The sequence below is a fragment of the Egretta garzetta genome, unplaced genomic scaffold, assembly GCF_000687185.1.
Source record: "Egretta garzetta isolate BGI_Z169 unplaced genomic scaffold, ASM68718v1 scaffold139, whole genome shotgun sequence".
NCBI lineage: Eukaryota > Metazoa > Chordata > Aves > Pelecaniformes > Ardeidae > Egretta > Egretta garzetta.
The window spans coordinates 1,079,098-1,097,047 of NW_009260832.1; the positions used below are offsets into that span (position 1 = coordinate 1,079,098).

The window sequence follows — 17,950 nt, forward strand, 5'->3', positions numbered from 1 at the left end:
CAGGCTGCAAGGTTTTGAAAAAGATGTGTGTGCCCCAGGGTGAGAAAGCAAGTGAATGAGCTGTCAGTCTCCAGTCATCATCCAGCCTGTCCTTAGAAACTGAATGGGAAAAAAAACCCCCTTGCCTTCAGCCAGTCTCACTAGCCAAGTGTCTCAGTACACTTTGCGTTTCCATCAGATGTAATGAAAAATTCAGCCATCTGCCATGGGAAGCGGGCAGGGTGGTTTAGCAAGGCTAGCGGGAACAAATAAATGGAGTTGTGTTAATATGAAAAGAAAGAGAACTGTCAGAAGCCAATTCACTGCACCGAAGAGGCCAGCTAGTCTAGTGCTTGGGCTTACACCTGGTTTTCAAGCCGTGATAGGTCCAGAGGCCTTTTCCCAGGCCAGCAGAGCCTTGCCTTAGGCTCTCTCCCTTCTGCCAAAGCTGTGGCTGATGCTTTGTCATGACCAGATGGAGATGGGGCCATTCACAGTTTTCAAAAGGAGTTGTTTGGACCAAACTTCTTCTCAAAGGGGTTGGAATTGCATAATTTAAGAAGGAACCACTGCATGTTAATTATGGATTAATTGCTGGAGTCACAGCTAGGCCAAATCACTGCTTCAGTTTCTGAGAGATGGCCCCTGTTAATCTGTGGCCCAAGTGCAAGGCACCCTGTTGCTGGCAGGAGGGAGAGAGGTGGGACTGAGTTACCACAGATCAGTTATGATCCACGGATGATGACGGGGTGCGCATGGGAAAGGTGACTGATGAGAGCCAATCTGTTCTCAGGCAGCACAAATTCACCCTTGGTGGGGGGATGTAAAGTTTTAAAGCCCCTGCTCGGTTGCCTGGCAGATATCAGCGTTCAGTTGTGTTGACACTGCAGCACACTGTCCGTGTATGTACTATTTTGGATACACATTCCCCAAGTTTGGCTACAGCAATGTAGCAGCCACTGGGTTAAGAGATAACGCTGAGAAACAATTCTCCACGCCTCTTCTTGCTGCTTCTGCTTGTCCTTCTGGCCAAATCGGTTGTGTTTGAGTGCTTTACCTTCTGCACTGGGGGTACATCTAGAATTACTTTCCTAAAGCTGACAAGGTTTTATATATATAAATAGTCAATGTTAAAGCAGGCTGTTGTTGAACTTTCTTTGAATTGTGGCATCAAAGATGTACCTAGGCTTCCTTTTAAAGTCACCTGCACTTCTGATTCACCTGTCTGGGTGACTTTATGTCTACCCTGGGTAGATCCTATCCTTTAAACCCAAACAAAACAGTTGCTCTAGAATGGAGATTAGATGCGTCGAGCACTTCAGAACATTTATTGGTGGGGTTTTTTTAAGACTTCCTATTGCCTGGGTAGCTATTAATAAACAACTGGGTTTCTTCCTCCAAACTGCACTATTTTTCATTTGCGATCGCCATTTCAGCACTGAAACTTCTATTAGGTCTAAGGTGGAGCTTTGATGATGAGGCTGATGTAGGCAGAACCTAGACTTGAATTCCTGGGGATGGTGGGGAGAGAGGCATTTAAGACTGCGGCATCACCCTCAACTGGTCTGTCGCTGCAGGTAGGTGTAGTAACCAAGAGAGTCTTTCACGGGTTCATTTTGCAGAGGTGAAAGCCTGAGTGAGGCTGTGGTCATATTATCCAGAAAGCTCAAAGTACAAGGATGAGGTTTCTGTAGATACTGTAAGGGTGTTTATCCATTTTAGAACTTTGTATAGAGTTTATTTTGTTTCCTTGTGCAGAGGTAGTTAACAAATTACCTTCCTTTACATGTGCACTGGACTGTAGTAATATTTTAGATAAGAACGTGACAAGCAGTAAGAACTTTCAGTGTCGGGGGGGGGAGAAACTTAGGAAGGCTATCATCACCCCTAAGTGTTGTTCTTGAGGTTGTTTTCTGTGTCTTTCTCTGAATGTTGATAATTCTCCAGAACCCGCCTCGCCTGCATCCTCTACAGCGCCTGCCCTAGGGCTTTCCTACCTCTCTGTGCAAAAGAGGTCAGCAGCAGAATGACCCACGGTCACACCTGCAGCTGCTCCAGGCATTAAAATTCCTAACGTCACTGTTGCCACATAAGAAAATTCCCACGTTTTATTTCTCATAGGAGAGCCTCATGGGTTTCTGCTTGTGCTGGAAGAAACTCTCACTGCTCAAACCCTTATCAGACAGGGCACGTGAAAGGTCTGACACAGCCTAATAGCTTGCTGGTGCTTTAGGACCCAAGTCCATTCAGATACAGATGGAGCAACAGGCTTGGGTAGCAGGCAGGTCACAGAAATGGGGGATAGGATACCTCTGGTTTTAAGCATCCAAACTGCTTCAGACGACGGGTTTCTGGTTCTGCTGAAGGAGGTGTTTGGATCTGTCCAACCAGGACACTGGTGAATGACACAAAAGCTGTTTGGTTTGCTTTTTCATTACTGTCTCAGTTAATGAGAACTCTAAGCTTCTTGCCAGCTTTGCCTCACCATCCTCCTCCTCTTTTTTTTTTTTTTATAGTCATGGAAACAAAGAGGTATTCTCCTGCTGGGGGATCCAGCTGGCAGTGGATTGGTTTCGAGAAAGGGGGCACACTTACATCAAGGTTTTTGTCCCACTCTGGAGAAAGGAGCCCCCTCGACAAGATAGTCCAATTGCAGGTAGGTCACCATCCTGGACATAATTTGGCAACCATTAGTGCAGTTTGGCAGCAGGGGTATGAAGAGTCCGGTACAGTTTTGCCCTGTAAAGACCAGCACAGTGCAGGTTGTGTATCAGGTTTCCATCACTTAAATTAGTCATTACTTTATTGCCGTACGCTCCTGGCTAGCAGCTAAAAGGGCATACGAGGCTTCGTTACGCTGCTTTGAGCCTTCTGCTTTAGAAGCACAAGTTTCTGCCAGCTGAGTTGAGGGAAGGGTGAGTTTGTCAGCTTGCAACGGGTCTGCAGAGCTTTTAAGGCCAGCCAGGAGACGGCGACACCGTTTCACACATGATGCAAAGGTGGCCGCGTCCGAAGCATTCACTACTGTGCGACTGTTACCTGTTACCCTGAGACAGGAGCTACAGGGGTTCCTCTTCCAGGAGAAGGAAACACACCACCTGAAGGCTGTGGAGGGTGCCGAGGTTTAGTCTGTATGGAAGCAGCCCTGCCAGATTTGTGCCAGCGGCTCGGCAGCTGCGGCGGCCAGGGACCCGCCTTTCTGTGAGGCAGGAATGGCAAGCAGCCAGCGTGTTCTCGACAGCAGCAAAAGAAGTTTGTTTGCTTGTTTTTATTTTATCAGGCACATTTTTATCTCCCAGTAACACTCATACTAGGGCTGGTTGTGAGCCTTCTAGCACCTAGTGGGGTAAAAAGGGAACTACAGGGGTTCGGCGCATTGCTGATATAGAATTCAAGCCATCCTTCTATGGATAAGACTTAAAAATAAAAAAGGTGTCTTAAATTCTGAGATCAGATGCTTTTCTAAAAGACCTAATTGTCAAGTTACCACCACACATCAGTGCATCTGAAAATCACATCACTTTAAGTTGCCTAAAGCGCTGGAACATCTTTAGATTCCTGTAGGTTTCTAGCCCGTGATTGAGAACTGGTCATTAATAATTGATTACCGTTTTGATTTTTATTTTTTCCCTTTCTCTTTCTGCCAACCACCCCGCCAGATCAGCACATTCTTGAAGAGCTTGAAAAGCAATCGATCCTTGTGTACACCCCATCGCGGAAGGTGAAAGGCAAGAGGGTAGTTTGCTACGATGATCGCTATATCGTGAAAGTGGCTTATGAGAAAGACGGAGTCATTGTTTCCAATGACCATTACCGGGATCTCCAGAACGAAAACCCTGAGTGGAAATGGTTTATCGAGCAGCGACTACTCATGTACTCCTTCGTCAGCAACAGGTAAGAGACAGCTGTTGTTATGCAATCTTTAATTTGAACGTTACGGACCAAGTCAACACCAAGGCACCTCTCACCAGTAGCAGAGTACGTGAGCCTTTTTCTGAAGGGGATTTACCACAACTGTTTGTATCTCATTTCTTTAGTTCCTGCTCCCTCAACTTTGGTCTTACCCCCCGCCCCCAGTCACTCTTCAATGAACTTCTCTATTTGACAGGCGACGTTAGTGACCAGCTTTTCTTCTTTCCAATTCAAACTGGGATGCCACACCCAAGGCCTGGTATCTTTTCATTTCTATTTCATAGCAGGGCAACAGAATTAAATCAGTGAGAGGAGGCTGGCTATCTGGCCGTATTTTTAATTCCCCTATGAGGCAGAACAGCTCTTTTCCCTATGCTTTTCTAATTGTAACATTCTAGAAGAGAGATGAGAAGCTGGTCTCTTTGCCCCCTTAGCCATCCCCATCGGGAAAGGCTCTCATTAAGGCGCCTGCACCCGTGCCCACGAGGCCGAGCTGTATGCTCCTCAGTCTGCACATACTAACCCTGCCCGAGTTTTCTTCTAGCAGAGGTGTTTGCCAGTGGGCAGTTTGGCTGGGAGACGCACGCGCAGACACCCAGTGCGCACGGAGGAGCGCGAATGGGGCGGGCGCCTCGCGCAGCAGCACCTGCCTTGGGTCAGGGTGCAGACTTGGCTCTCCCGCCACCAAAACTGGATGGGAGCACTTGGCCCCGGGTTTCAGTTTCCCTGTAATGCTGTGCACAGAAATGCAGTTGCTGAACATCAGCGTCCTGTATTTCTTAAAGCTCCAGTCTGTCATTTCCAACAACCCCCAGGCTTCTTCCCTAGTTACTACTGGGTTACAACCGTTTATATGCTATTTTCCTTCCTATTTCATAGGCATCGCCAGATCTTTTCAGAACCCTTCCCTCAGAAAGTCTAGCTGCTACTCTGTAGCTTGTTTGAATAGTGTTAGTGGGACCTTCTTGTGCAGCTTCGGGTACCTCTCAACAACCGTAGCCTGAAGGTGGAGGTTTCGGTCCCATTGTGCGGATGAACAAATTCCTGGTGGTGCATGAGTGGGTGCAGATGAACAAATTCCCTTCCCCGTGCCTCCCTTCATCTGACAGACTGCTGTTCCACGGGTGGGTGCGGCGCAGAGTCATTTGCAAACAAGTCCAGAGGTGCTAATTAGTTTTTCTTCCTGAAGCATCACATCCAGGTACTGGCACAGAAGAATAAACAGCTTTAGCTGAGCATTTTTGCAGGCTTTGTAGCAGGAAGCCTGTACTGAATCCTTGAGAAAGGCTGGGTTGTTTATCGCACCACGTGCATGATCAGCTGTAGCTCTGAAACAACCGATGGCTTTTTAAACCTCATTCTCCTGCAAGTATTTAGTAAGAGAAAAGTGAGTTTGCTCTGGAAGGGAGCCACTGGTGAGGACTGGAGTGCTGGGACCACAGAAGCGTTTGCTGCTGCTTCAGAGAAAAAGGAGGCGATGCTGTAATGGCTGGGGCTGCTGGACGGCCAGAGCTGCACCAAGCCCCTGTGTATTTCCAGTCATTTAAGTTATTAGGAAAAAGCCAATTCCATGAAGCTGAAGTGTCAGCTTGGCAGGCGGGAAGGCGCCATCCCGAGCAGCGCAGCCTGACTCCTAGAGGCCAGGCCACAAAAGGATCACAAGGATTTTCTGCCCTGAGCTTGTGCCAAAACCTGTGACAGCACTTTAGCTCCGAGAGCTTGAAGTAGTTTTGTTACCCCTGTGACTTTTTTCCTTTTTCAGGTTTATGCCTCCTGATGATCCATTAGGCCGGCACGGGCCCACTCTTAATAACTTCCTCAGCAAACAGCCAGTGCCTCCTGAACCCAAATGGCAGCCTTGCCCCTACGGTGGGTTTCTCTCCGTGCTGTGAAGCGCCACCCCCTTCCTCCCGCCCCTCGCTTCTCAGCGGCGCTTTCCTCTGGCTGACGACACGCGCCGTTGCCACGTGCTGTCCTACTTGGCGCTTTGCTTGGTAGAGTTTTTGGCCAGGGTGATGCTTTTTTCCCCCTCTGCTTCAGCCTCAGCAAAGGCAGCAGCCATTTCTGGCTCCTCCATCCTTGCCTACGTGCAGCCCCCAAACCAGGCACCATGGCTGTGCTGACCCCCCCACCCCCAGCCTGCACATGCTTTTCACATTGCAGGGTGCACTTCCACTACAGCACTCGGGAAAGGCCATGCAAATGCTCTCCCCTCCTGCCCCAAACCAGCTTTCCAGTAATGTAGAGGTTTCTCAGCAGTAAATTTCTGTACCATTTTTTAAAGCAACCCCTTGTAGCATAGCAGGTCTCCCAGCTCACTGAGTGCAGCAACCAGAACATAAATGAATTTCAGGCACTTCCAAAATAGCAGAAACTTCCCTTCCCTGCTACCTCACCCCGCTATTTAGGTCAGCGATATTTAAATCTGGGGTCAAAAGTACTGAGCTGGAAAACAGCACTTCCCCTCTTTGCTGTTTGTCCTCACCCCACGCGGGCAAATGCAGAGTGCTGGTGAGAAGCAATGAGTACGTTAATCACCACGGGTGCTAAACCTCCTGTTTGACTTTTTTGATTCTTTCAGGTAAAAAATGCACCTATGGCAACAAATGCAAATTTTACCACCCAGAGAGACTGCATCAAGCTCAGCTTTCAGTTGCTGATGAGCTCAGGGCCAAAATAAAGGTCCCGTTAAGGCTGGGGAAAGAGGAGGAGCAGTGTAACCGCTCACCATACGGGACCGGAGGAGAGCCAGCACCACCCGACGCCTGCACGGAAAGGCTGCGAGAAGCCCGTGGCTCCGCAAGGCCTTCCTGCTACCCAGGGTGGTCCCAGGGGTGCTGCCAGGAGCCTCCCTCCGGCGCCTGGGCTGGCGGCCCCGGTGCTGAGCTGGGGCTGGACCTGGGGTTGCTACAGCCGGAGCTGCTCCAAGACCGGCCGCTCCCAGAGAAGATGTCAGCGCTGTCCATCGGTGACAACACGTACGGTTACAATCGGTCCATGTGTAGCTCTCAGGACAGAGAGGTGACAGACAGCCCTCACCACTGCGGTGACCTCAGGCACAACCCATACACGCTTCATCACCCCCGTAGCTTGGACCGCACCTGCCTGCCGGGATGCCCTTTCCAGCAAACCCTGCTCCCGCCTGCGCCGGGCGGGATGCACCCGGGCCATGGCTGGCCTCTGGAGCACTGCGGCACGCGCCGGCTGGCTCAGGGGAGCCGCCACATCCCTGAGGGCGCTCAGCACCAACAGGCCCTGGAGACTCAGCACTGTGTTTTGCCGCCATCTGCAGCTCTCCCCCCTGACCCCCTTCACTCGTTCGGCGAGCACCAGCTCCAGCAGCAGCCGCGCTGCTTCCCCAGCCGGCCCCCACGGCAGCCCTTTCTGTTAGACTCCGGCAATGGGCTGGGCTTCTTCCAGAAAGCCCATGCTTACCCCGACGCCTCTTACGGTGACTACTGGCCCACCCCAAGCACAAGGCCACCTTCTGCCCAGCAAGCAAACATACACAGGGAGCTGTGCTCCCTTTTCCCTTATGGCGAGGTGAACCACGTCATGGCTTTGTACCCTGATATCAAGGATATTCCGAGCTTGACTTTGCTGATTCAAAGACACAGAAACTTGTGAAGCCTCCAGATCAAACCTTTCCCAACACGCACAAGTCCTGGGGCACAAAGCTGAGGCCGAATTAAGTGTTATTAAAGGGCTTTGCGGCAAGGGTTATAGCTGTTCCAGGAGTCCAAGTCTAAGCGTCGACCAGCTACATTGCATGGGGCACCGGGTCAAGGCAAAGGCTGCCGCTCAGCGCAGAGGGATCTCATTCATCTCCCATGGAAGTGAGTGGGAGGGCTCAGGGTAACTGGGCTGTCAGCACTTGAACCTCACTGGTTTCAGGATGGCACAGATCTTCATCAATGCCTTGAAACACTAGACGTGTTTTTAAAGTCTTAACCTACTGTTCAACTGCTGTAAAAGAACCATGCTCTGTGGGTGCCCGTAACAGGCTCTCCATAGGCCCCCCATGACTACTTGGCTCAGCTAGCACCTGCAAGGAATTTGGCCTATCCCCCTGCCCCATGCTCTCTGCTAGAAGGCACCTTCGGGTCTGTATTAATTGCCTTCTAGCTTTCAAAGACACATCTCCTGTTTCTAAACCAACGCTGTGAACCCACAGACTCACCAGCAGAGGCGGTGGAGATGCCCCAGAGCACAGGACGACAGCGGCGGGTACATTTCTCCGGGATCACGCCCAAACACGCACGTCCAATTTGGGGGAGTCACCTGCAGCCTAAGGCCTGATGTGGACTGGGGGATGGGGGTTGTTTCTTCATTTTTGTATTAACACAGATGATACCAAAGGGGGGTAAGGGCGTGGGATGAGGGGGGGAAAGGAGGCTTTAAAGTACCTCTTGTATTGAACAAGAAAACTACCCTTGAGTTAACCCTTAATTATCAGATGTTGTCCCCTAATGTGATGACACAGCTGATTTATGATTACAAACATTTAAACTGTGTTCTGTTGGGACACGTTTGATTTTCAGTAAGCTGTAAAGCTGCTAATCTCTGCATTATTCCACTGAATTCTTCAGGTTACAAGACAAATATTAAGGTTGATCCTGAAAGTTTTTGGCATTATACCAAAGTTTAAGTATGTCAGTATGACACATTTTGAAAAAAATGCTTTAACACATTATAAAATGGTCATCTAGACACTTTATGCTCTGAATAATGTAATCTTTTTTCTTTTTTGTTTGTTTTTATATTTTTGTTTGATTTTATATTTTTATTTTTTCCCAATCCCTCTTAGCACTGATGCTTTATCAAGTCCAACATTCAGGTGGGATTTACAATCTCTCTGACCCTGCCGTATCTCTGCTCGGTTCTTCTCTGAAGTGCTATTGGTGATGTTGGTCCCAGGCAGGAATTAAACACAGCCCTCACTGACAACTCTGAAGTCTCTTGCTTTCGAAAAGATGACTAAGGAGTAGTAATTTACCTTTAGTGACATTATCACATGGTGCATTTTTGAAAGTGGTAATAGTTTGACCTGTTTCCTTCTGCAAACCACCAGCAGCATTTTTTTGGTGGTGGTGGTTAAAGAATCTTCAGGAAATAAGTATACTGTATCAGTTCGATCTCTTATGGCCATGTGGTTGGCTCTAAGAAATTCTAATTTGGAGTTTGGAGGTATGATTTATCTTCACAGAACATGACAGGTTTTTTTCCATGTGTCATGAATTTTCCACTAATTATAGTCATGATACATATTTTATAACTGGATCACCAGAATGGCTTATGAATGTATCCACTGCACATTACATAGAGACTAGAACTGACATTAAAACAAAACTGTGGCATAAACGCCCTGTGAAATGCTTTGAAAAGTACTGGAGTTCTACAGCCACCCTTAGTTGCGCTGAAATCTGTCACACACCACGCTTAACACATTGAAGCGACCAGAGACATTTCATGGATTAAATGCCTATATGGTGCCTATGGAGGGCCAGGCTCACTGGCTTGCCTAGCGACCTGTACCAGAGCTTTCCCAACTGCTGCCGTACACGTATATGCTGCTGCACACACACATATATACTGCTGGACACATATATACTGCTGCACACCTACATAGATGCACTCGCAGAGAAAGTGCGATGCGGGGCAGAAAAGATACCTTCCACGTACTGAAACAGAGCAAGTCCCAAATGACAGCATTCAGAAAATGCGACAGAGCGGGATATAACCCTGCGTGTCAACATGTATTTTTATGTCTGGAATGTACGTTACAGATCTCAATACAGAAAACATCTAAAATCTATAGGAACATTGGCATGCTGCCTTTATATAGTGCCCTGGGCTCGCTGGAGACATGTGCGTAGGCTTTTCTCCTTTTCCTTTGAGGACGCACAGGAATTTGGTGGTCATTCAAAACCCTCTCTTGATGTTTAATAACTTATTTTTCTTTCTTTTCTGTCTTATTTACTAGGGGAGCTTTCAGTAAAATACATAGAATGTGCATTCCGCTGGGAAAGCATCTAGGAAAATAAATCAGACTTTGGCGCCGAACAGAACTTGATTTCTCTTGGCTCTTCTGCTCACCAGAGGGTTTTTTCTCATGGAGCTTTTGCTAGAAGGCAGCTCAGCAGCAGCGCTGTGTCACCCTGCCCCCAGCCAAGAGCCCATGGGAAGCACAGACCCTTTCCTTATTTCACCACAGCACAAGCATCAGGGAGTGGGGACTCTGCTGCAGAGCCTTTTGCACTTCCCAGGGCAGGAGGATTTCTTTTTGGCTTTGTCAGCTCCTGGGGTAAGGGAAGGGGCTGCTAACAGAGAGGAGCAGGCAGCTTTTGCACAGCCAGGGTAGGAGGCTGTTGCTATTTGTTATCTCTGTGGAGATGCATTCGAGTCCAGCTCTTGCTGCCAAGTTGAAAATGAATCCATAAATCCCAACAGGCTTAGAAAGCCCTTGATGTTCTTTGCTTTTTCGTTGTCAAGACTCTTAGAAGAGGACTGAAGCAGTGGGAGCGATCGTCCAGCAGATGGGCTGCTTTCCTAAGGGAGATTTGCAGAGTTGCCAAATTAATTTTAAGATTAAAAAATAAAGATATTTAAAAAAAAGCCATAAAAAAAGACTTCTCTTCCCTTCTTTATTCTCACCCTTTCCTGAAAAGTTAGGAAGCCATAGACACCCTCCTTTGTGAGGGGCTAGGGAAACTAGATACAAGTATTTCACTGAGAAGTCTGGGGTGGAAGTCACCCCTGCAACAGCTCCACAGCATAAAAAGGGGGAAAGAGGGTGCTCCTCTGCACCCAACGCAGTCCTGGGCAGCTCACGGTGCCTTCCTCCCACCTCTCCTCCTTAAATACAGAAATTTCTCCTTCGCAGAACATTGACGACAAGTCCACTGATTTGGTGAGCTAAGATACCATAAGAATTAACGCCATCAGGTGGCCTAGGAAGTAGATAATAACCTTGCTCTGTATCAAACGCTTGTATTTGCCATTTATTCTGAGAAGCTTTGCTAATATTTTAACTCACTTCCTGTTAAGAGCCAGCACAATTTATAAGCAAACATTGGAACTGATCACAAACGACTAACTAGAACACGACAAGTTTCACGGCATCTCTCTCTCTCTTAAAAATGTCGGATTGCTCGGGAAGAGCAAGCAAGCCCTGTACTTCACCAAGTGTGACAGACCACCTCTGCAAGTCGAAAAAACCCCAAAGCCTCTGCTGAAAGCCTTTAACAGACAGACGCCTACGTTGGACACGGGTACTTTACGTACATTTCTCTAAGGTAACGATTCAGAGATCATCTTTCCCCTTTTGCATGGACGTTCCCCAAGCCAGGAGTCGGAACATCTCAGATTTACTCCCGGAGCTGTAACGCATCCCCTCTGCCGCGGTCAGCCCTTTGCTCCTCTGCCTCTGGGCACGTCTGCCCTGCCTTCGCTGGCACAGGCAGAAGGCGGCCGTGGTATTTACCTCCTGCCTCCTGGTGGGACTGGGATGCTGTGAGCTCGTCGAAAAGAACAGTTTAATATTACAGCACTGCTTGTCATCGGCGTTACTGAGAAAGCGCTACGACTTGCAATCGACAGCGAAGGGACTTTTATGGCACTTCAGCCACTTCCCTTCTCCACCCTGGGGTGGGCTCACCGCCTTGAAGTCTTGCGGCAGGCTCGGAGGAACTTGTCAGTAAGAGGTACTGATGCGCTGACTTGGCAAATGCGACCAAACTGGACATACAAATGGGGCAAAGCTGTGAGCACAGCGACTTGTGGGGACAGTAGAGGCCAGGCGGCAAGCCAGGCTGTCAGGACGACACGTGCAGGGCGGGCAGGCCTCTGAATGCAGCAAGGAAATTAGACAGCGCCCCTCTGCTGATGAACAGCGGCATCAGAATTGCTTGTGGCAGCTGCACCACCTCCTCCTCTCTGGCTTGCCCCCGTGTCACACAGTTCTCTTGGTTTCCCTATTTTTTCCACAGTTTTTTCCTCACTGTTCTTGCTGGGCTCAGAATTTCCATTGCGCTCTTTACAGAGTGGGTTGCAACTTACAGAACGCTCCCCTCTCCCAAACCCCTTTCCTTCCACCCCTGCAGAAACCACCCCCCCCGCCCCAAACTCCTGCTTCGTGCTCCCTTCTCTCCTTTTCTTCCCGTCCCAGGTGCTCACCTCCACCCCTGCCACATGGGGTATTCCTCCTGCTCAAGCTCAGATAGAGTCCTATCTCTCCCTTCAGCCCCGCCTTCCAGCTGAAAGGTGGTTTTTTTGTTTGGGTGGGTTTTTTTGCTTTTCTTTTTTCTTTTTCTTTTTTAATAGTTTTTGGTGTTTTTTGTCGTTGTAGTTAAAACCTAAACCTTGACGTGGATACCTTTAGCCTGGCAAAGACCTGATACGCTCAGGCTGTTTTCCCATCCCGCCTTAAAGCAGTCTTCCTAGCAAAAGTTGTTTGGGTAAGGAAACAGCGGCAAGGCTACATTCGCACGTGCGTGTGCTGACTTCGTACAGCTTTCGCTTCTCTAAGGGTCAAACAAGATCCTAGCAGAAACGCAGCCCCCATATGCTCTTTAACTGCCTTAAGCCCTACTGGAAAAGCAACATTTATCCTCCACCTCCCACCACCAAAACAGAAGATTTGAGGCAGTTGCTAGCGCTACTGGTTTCACACAGGGGACAAATGGGCATCAGGACACTGAACTGCAGAGTAAAACCCTAAACTAGAAGCAGGCAGCGAAACACGGATGGCATAAACCCAGTCAACCTAGATAAATGGGAATAAATTTTTCTCATAGAAGATGAAAGAGGTATTAAATAAGATTAAAGAAACGTAGAGCTGGTAGAAGCAAGTAGTGTATGTCACGGTAAGGTACGACAAACCTCGGAGAGGCGCTGCCGTGCACAGGGAGGTTCAAAAGGGCGGCCGCCATCCGTCCGCACACTTGCGGCGGCGAGGAAAGCGGGGTCCGGCTCTCTCCTGCGATCGCCAGCTTGCTGAACTTAACATCCGCACCGCAGGGACTGCAAACAACCGAGGAAACTGCTAAATGAGAAGTGGTATCAGCTATAGCAACTGAATGAACTACAGCGCCGAACACGAGGACAAGACGAAGGCACCATCACCACCCGGCGATTTGGTTTTCGGATTAGACCTAGTTTTACCACAGGACTGATGTTCTCCTCTCATTGCCAGCAGAGGAGCTGCAGATGGATGGGGACAGCCTAACAGTACCACAGGGCAACCAACGCTTGCCAAGGGGGACGTGATGGCTTTTACCACTTGCAGAGGTAAGTGGCAATGTGCACTTCATAAATAAAGCCACATTCTGCAGCTCCAGGGAAACAGGAGGCATAAATGCCACGAGAGCCTGGCAAAGGCTGCAGCCCAGCCGATCACTGCTCCGAGAGCGGTGCTAAAGAAATTTTAGCTGGGGAAGCAAACTTGGCTACGATTTGTTATTGCCAAAAAACACACAGCCATTGGCAGACAATTATAAACGTTACTCAAAACTATCATCGGAATGAGAAATACCGAGTTCTCCCCGCAGGAGGTCCTGTTAGGAAGAGACTGAAGGGAATACAGAAGCTTGTAAAAATGTTATTTCCAGCAGGGAAACATTCTCAGAGAACTTCAGCATCTGAATATCGCTTTGCTCATAATGTAATATATGACATGTGGTGGATTTGGAGCCCTGGCTTCATTTAAAGAAGCAGATGGAAGATCTTTAAACCTTTAGAGCATCTTTCTTAAGTTACATAGGTCATATTTAAGCCTCGCAGGAGAGGAAAAAAAAAAAAGTGAGTATCATTTTAAGCTGGAGCCAAAATAACATGATATTATTAAAAAAAAAAAAAAAAAAAGACAGAGGATCCAAGTTCTGGATGAGCAGAAAAGTAGAAAAAATACTCTCTAGTGTTACTTCTGTTTGTCTTTCATGCTACTGCATATGCCACCAGGGATGGTATTTGGGAGACACAGTTTTAGGTCAGCCTCTGCACTTCGCTCTTTGATATTCTACTATTTGTATTTGTCCAAGGGAGCTTAAGTAGAGTTGATGAAAGAAAAAGTATACACAGCCAAGTGGAAGGCCTCTAGGAAACGTCTAGCAATTGACATCTGTAAGACATATACCAATAATCTCCTTTTAAAAAACCACGATGGCCAAGTCCACCACAAGGTGTCAATGTGGTAGCGCTAGAAACAGGATTTGCTGCTCCCGGGCTGACTTTCACAAAGCCAGTCCCATCCACTCGCATAAAATCCCATCAGCAAGGGGTTGCACCCACTTCATCTGCGTGTGGAACCGACCCGGCACGACCCAGCAGCGCGCTTCGGAGGGCGGCGCGGCAGAGTTTCGGCTCTGCTCGGCACGAAGAGAGCTTTGCCTGGGCCTCCCAGCCAGAAAGGCTCCCCACAGGTCGAAAGAAATTCGTGTACCCGCAGGCGAGGCTTCATCGCGCCGGCTGAACCGATTCTGGTGACGTCTGCCAGCTGCTGCTTCGTACGCGGAGCTGAAACACGCCGTATTGTTAAGCACTTACAGTTTTGTAACCGCAGTTGTTAGAATTTTGTAAACTACAATTGTTAAGCTAAAGCCTCAACTTTAGCACGTGTTTTGTGTTTTAGTGGCCCTAAAAGGGCGCAAGGCAGCTCAGACCGTCTTAGAAGCTGCTGCACGGCGTCAGACCGCGGAGCGGGGAGAGCCAAACACGGGGTCACTCGGATAACAGGTTTCAGAAACAGGGCATTTTACAAAATCCACCCTTTATTCCATCATTTTATTCTCCCCTCACCTGTGGCTCAAGCTACAGCTGCCCTGACATCAGCGGTTCGGATTTATCTTGGCTAGGGCCCAGGGGCTGCTGCCAGGCTTCCCTTTCAGGGCAGCAGCCCTGGGAAAGTCACTCGGGGTTAAGTTTAGAGTTCCAGGTTGGCACATTCTTAACGCAAGCCAAAAATAAGTGTGAATGGGGATCAATTTTATGAATTTGCTGAGCTGCCAATTATATTTTAAAGCTGAAATCTGAAACTAGGTTTGCCAATTGGATAAGTATCACAGCCAACCCTTAGACAGAAATTAATTGGAAAAATGCTTTCTCTTCGAGTCCAGAGAGCATTGCCTTACAAACGTTATCTCTAAAGTCTTTCCAGATGTACTCTGGACATTATTGGTCAATCTGAACACGGGGGATTTTAACAAATTAAGTTTATTCTCTTGCATACGTGTCAATCAAGAGTCAGGCAGATACACACATGCCACAATTTCCCATTGCCTTCCTTTTACACCTTTTTTCCTTGCTTTTTTGGGGAGTGGGGTCACCACAGCTGGGCAATTGCTCAAGGCCAGGTAGCAGGGTTGTGCACCCACATACTTGTAAAACCGAAAATAAAACCCCCCGCCAGCCAGGCGGAGGAGACTGGATGTGCAACATGGCACACGCAAGCCTGAGCTCACAGCTATCTGAAACCTGCTCGCAGCCTGGCATCGAAGCGCCTTGCCAGAGGCACAAATAACCCCTCGTGCCCTGCTATCGCATCCCTGGCGCAGCAGCAACGCTGGCATGAGGGCAGGATTTCCTAAGCCTCTTGATGGAGCCCAAATTTGCCCACAGCCAGCAGCTGATGACTCCCAGCGCTGTGCCATCCTCGCTTTCATTTATTCAGGCTTGCTTTAAATACTGCATCCATGGTACCCAGCAGAGCTCAAAATGTAGTCTATGTTCTGGAAAACGCAGTTTCTGTCCCATTTCAAGGCAAAACCGCATCATGGTCATTAGCAATAATACTACAAAAGCTACACATGCTTTCTAGACATCGTTGTATGTACAAGAATCTGTAAAAACAAAAGACAACCCCATCCTTTTTGCACACATCGAATTAACAGGAACTGTTACACTTGGATATTTACAGTAAAATTGCTCTAAAGAGATTGCCACGGTGAAAGCAAAGATGGCAAGAGGAGTCAGAAAGAAACATGCCTCAATTATAACCGATTTCTGAAACAGTTAAGCTGAAAAACTACTGACTTGTACAGGGTATTAAATTCTAAGCTCTCTAAATCCACTGAGAAACTTCCAGAGCAAGTCTTCTAGGAGACACAGGCGGCGCCATGACATACATTTACCCTGCACCAAGCCAGGTTACGTCGCACCGACACAGAGCTGAGACCACGAAAGAACCCACAACCCAGGCTGCACATAGGGTTTTGCTGGAACACCCCCAGGGGATGCCCCGCCTGGCAATGCTGCTCTTCAGCACGCGGCATCGGAAGCGCAGGGTGAGCTGCACCGAAAGCGGGACAGAGCTGAGAACAAAGGCTCCCACAGGCTGGCCTGGGCGAGATTCTGAACGAAGTGGGAAACGCCGGCTCCTCTCCTGCCAGCTCAGGGACCAGACAGCTCGGTATGGGGTTAAGAGCACAAAAAATCATTGCCAGCTCAGGGTTGACTCAGCGGCTCGCGTGAGTTACATCAAGCCCTGCACCATCACGCACACCAGCAGAGAAGTGAAGAGAGAATGACAAAATACATGGTTTGGGAGCTTTCCGCGACCGTGGTATAACCCCTCACAACACCGTGCCGGGACTACCTGCTCCAGACTGGAAAGGGCTAAAAAGGCAGGGAAAGGGAACTCCATCAGCCTCGATACCAGAAGCTGATGAAAAATCACCTGGGAAAGGCCAGCGAGCAGCCCAGTTCGTGTTGCTGCGTGAGGATGCGCAGAGAGAACCGACTGCGCCCACGTCCCGCAGCCGGCAGGCACCCTCGCAAACCCCCAAATAAAAAAACATCCAGAAGCAGCCAACAGCAACTGCAGGTACAGAGCTGATTTGCAGCTGAGCGCAATACAACAGGGTTTGAGGGTGGAGAAGACAGCAGAAAACATCTCTTTCCAACATGAGCGATGGCTGTTGCTTTGAAGGATCACACAGGAGTTGCTGACAGATGAGTAATGGCAGGCGAAACCAGCCCCCCAGTGACCCCGTTTACGCCACCTACCTCTGGCCTTTGTCCATAACTTCTTCACCAGCATGTTTTACTCGTCAGGTCTTTTATAAAAGTTTGCAGTTAAATGCTTTTGCTCTTAAAAAAAGATGAAAAGAAAAAAGGTTATGGCAGTAAGAGCAGAATCCAGACGCACTATGAAATCAGCTGTGTCACCTTCCTGAGACCTGGCTAGTCACAGAATCAAAATTCAGAAAAAAAAAAATTAATTTAATCAACACTTGATAACATCTTCCTTTTGGCCTCAGAATTAGAAGTCCTTCCATGCTAGTTAGAAAATGGCAGCTGCGTCCAACGGTGGGCAATGCTGAGATGAAATGTTCCCTGTCACCCCTAGAGAGGGGTGTGCCATTCTGGTGTCAAAACACGGGATTGATGGCTCACTAATGGCTCACTAATGGCCCCAGAGAGAACAGGAGCATCACGGAGTATGGCCCTGCAAACTTGTAACCAGGACACTTCCAGCGGGGGGGCCTGTGTGTGTGTGATGCAATCCCTGCTCCGAAGCATTGCTAATGCTTTCTGTCTTAAAGTCCCATAAGATGGACTTCACGTGTGAAATTAAAAGCTATTAAGGGTGTTGAAATCACCACACAGCAGCCTACCGCTTTCTGGGGCAGTACTAGAACTCATAAAAGTGTTTTAAAAACCAAGAGAAAAGCATGGTTGCCATGGGATGGCTGATGTTCCAGTGAGATCTAGGTGCTGGTTCAAGTCTTGAACTAAAACCGCTGTATGCACTGGAAAAAAAAAAAAAAAATCAATGGGTTCAATCCTGATATCAGGATACAGGTATTGGTCCAGGGAAAGAATAGGACGAAAAGAGAAGAGAGTATCAAGTAAGTGAAAGAAAATGAAAACCAACACGAAGCAGCCGATCAGAAGGTGGATGACATACTTTTCCACAAAGCTATGCAGGACAAACCTGTGCAGGGTATCCACTTGGAACACGGCTGGGCTCTCGCAACGGGAAGCGCTGCCCCAGGCGGCGCAGCCCTGCCCGACAGCCGCTTAGGGTGTGGTTGTGGATCACGTGCAGGGTGAAGCATTTCTC

The 17,950-nt window shown here is 48.5% G+C and overlaps 1 protein-coding gene across 1 annotated transcript in view; it reads left to right on the forward strand.

The window, feature by feature from the left end:
- Nucleotides 1–11,947, forward strand: part of ZC3H12D (zinc finger CCCH-type containing 12D) — a 15,852-nt gene extending 3,905 nt beyond the window's left edge. Inside the window, exons 2-5 of the mRNA XM_009646957.2 lie at nucleotides 2,496–2,635; nucleotides 3,639–3,873; nucleotides 5,654–5,760; nucleotides 6,473–11,947. Of these exons, the coding sequence (XP_009645252.1) occupies nucleotides 2,496–2,635; nucleotides 3,639–3,873; nucleotides 5,654–5,760; nucleotides 6,473–7,518 (1,528 nt within the window). The 3' untranslated portion in view covers nucleotides 7,519–11,947. The remainder of the gene's footprint in view (nucleotides 1–2,495; nucleotides 2,636–3,638; nucleotides 3,874–5,653; nucleotides 5,761–6,472) is intronic.
- Nucleotides 11,948–17,950: the final 6,003 nt, after the last annotated feature.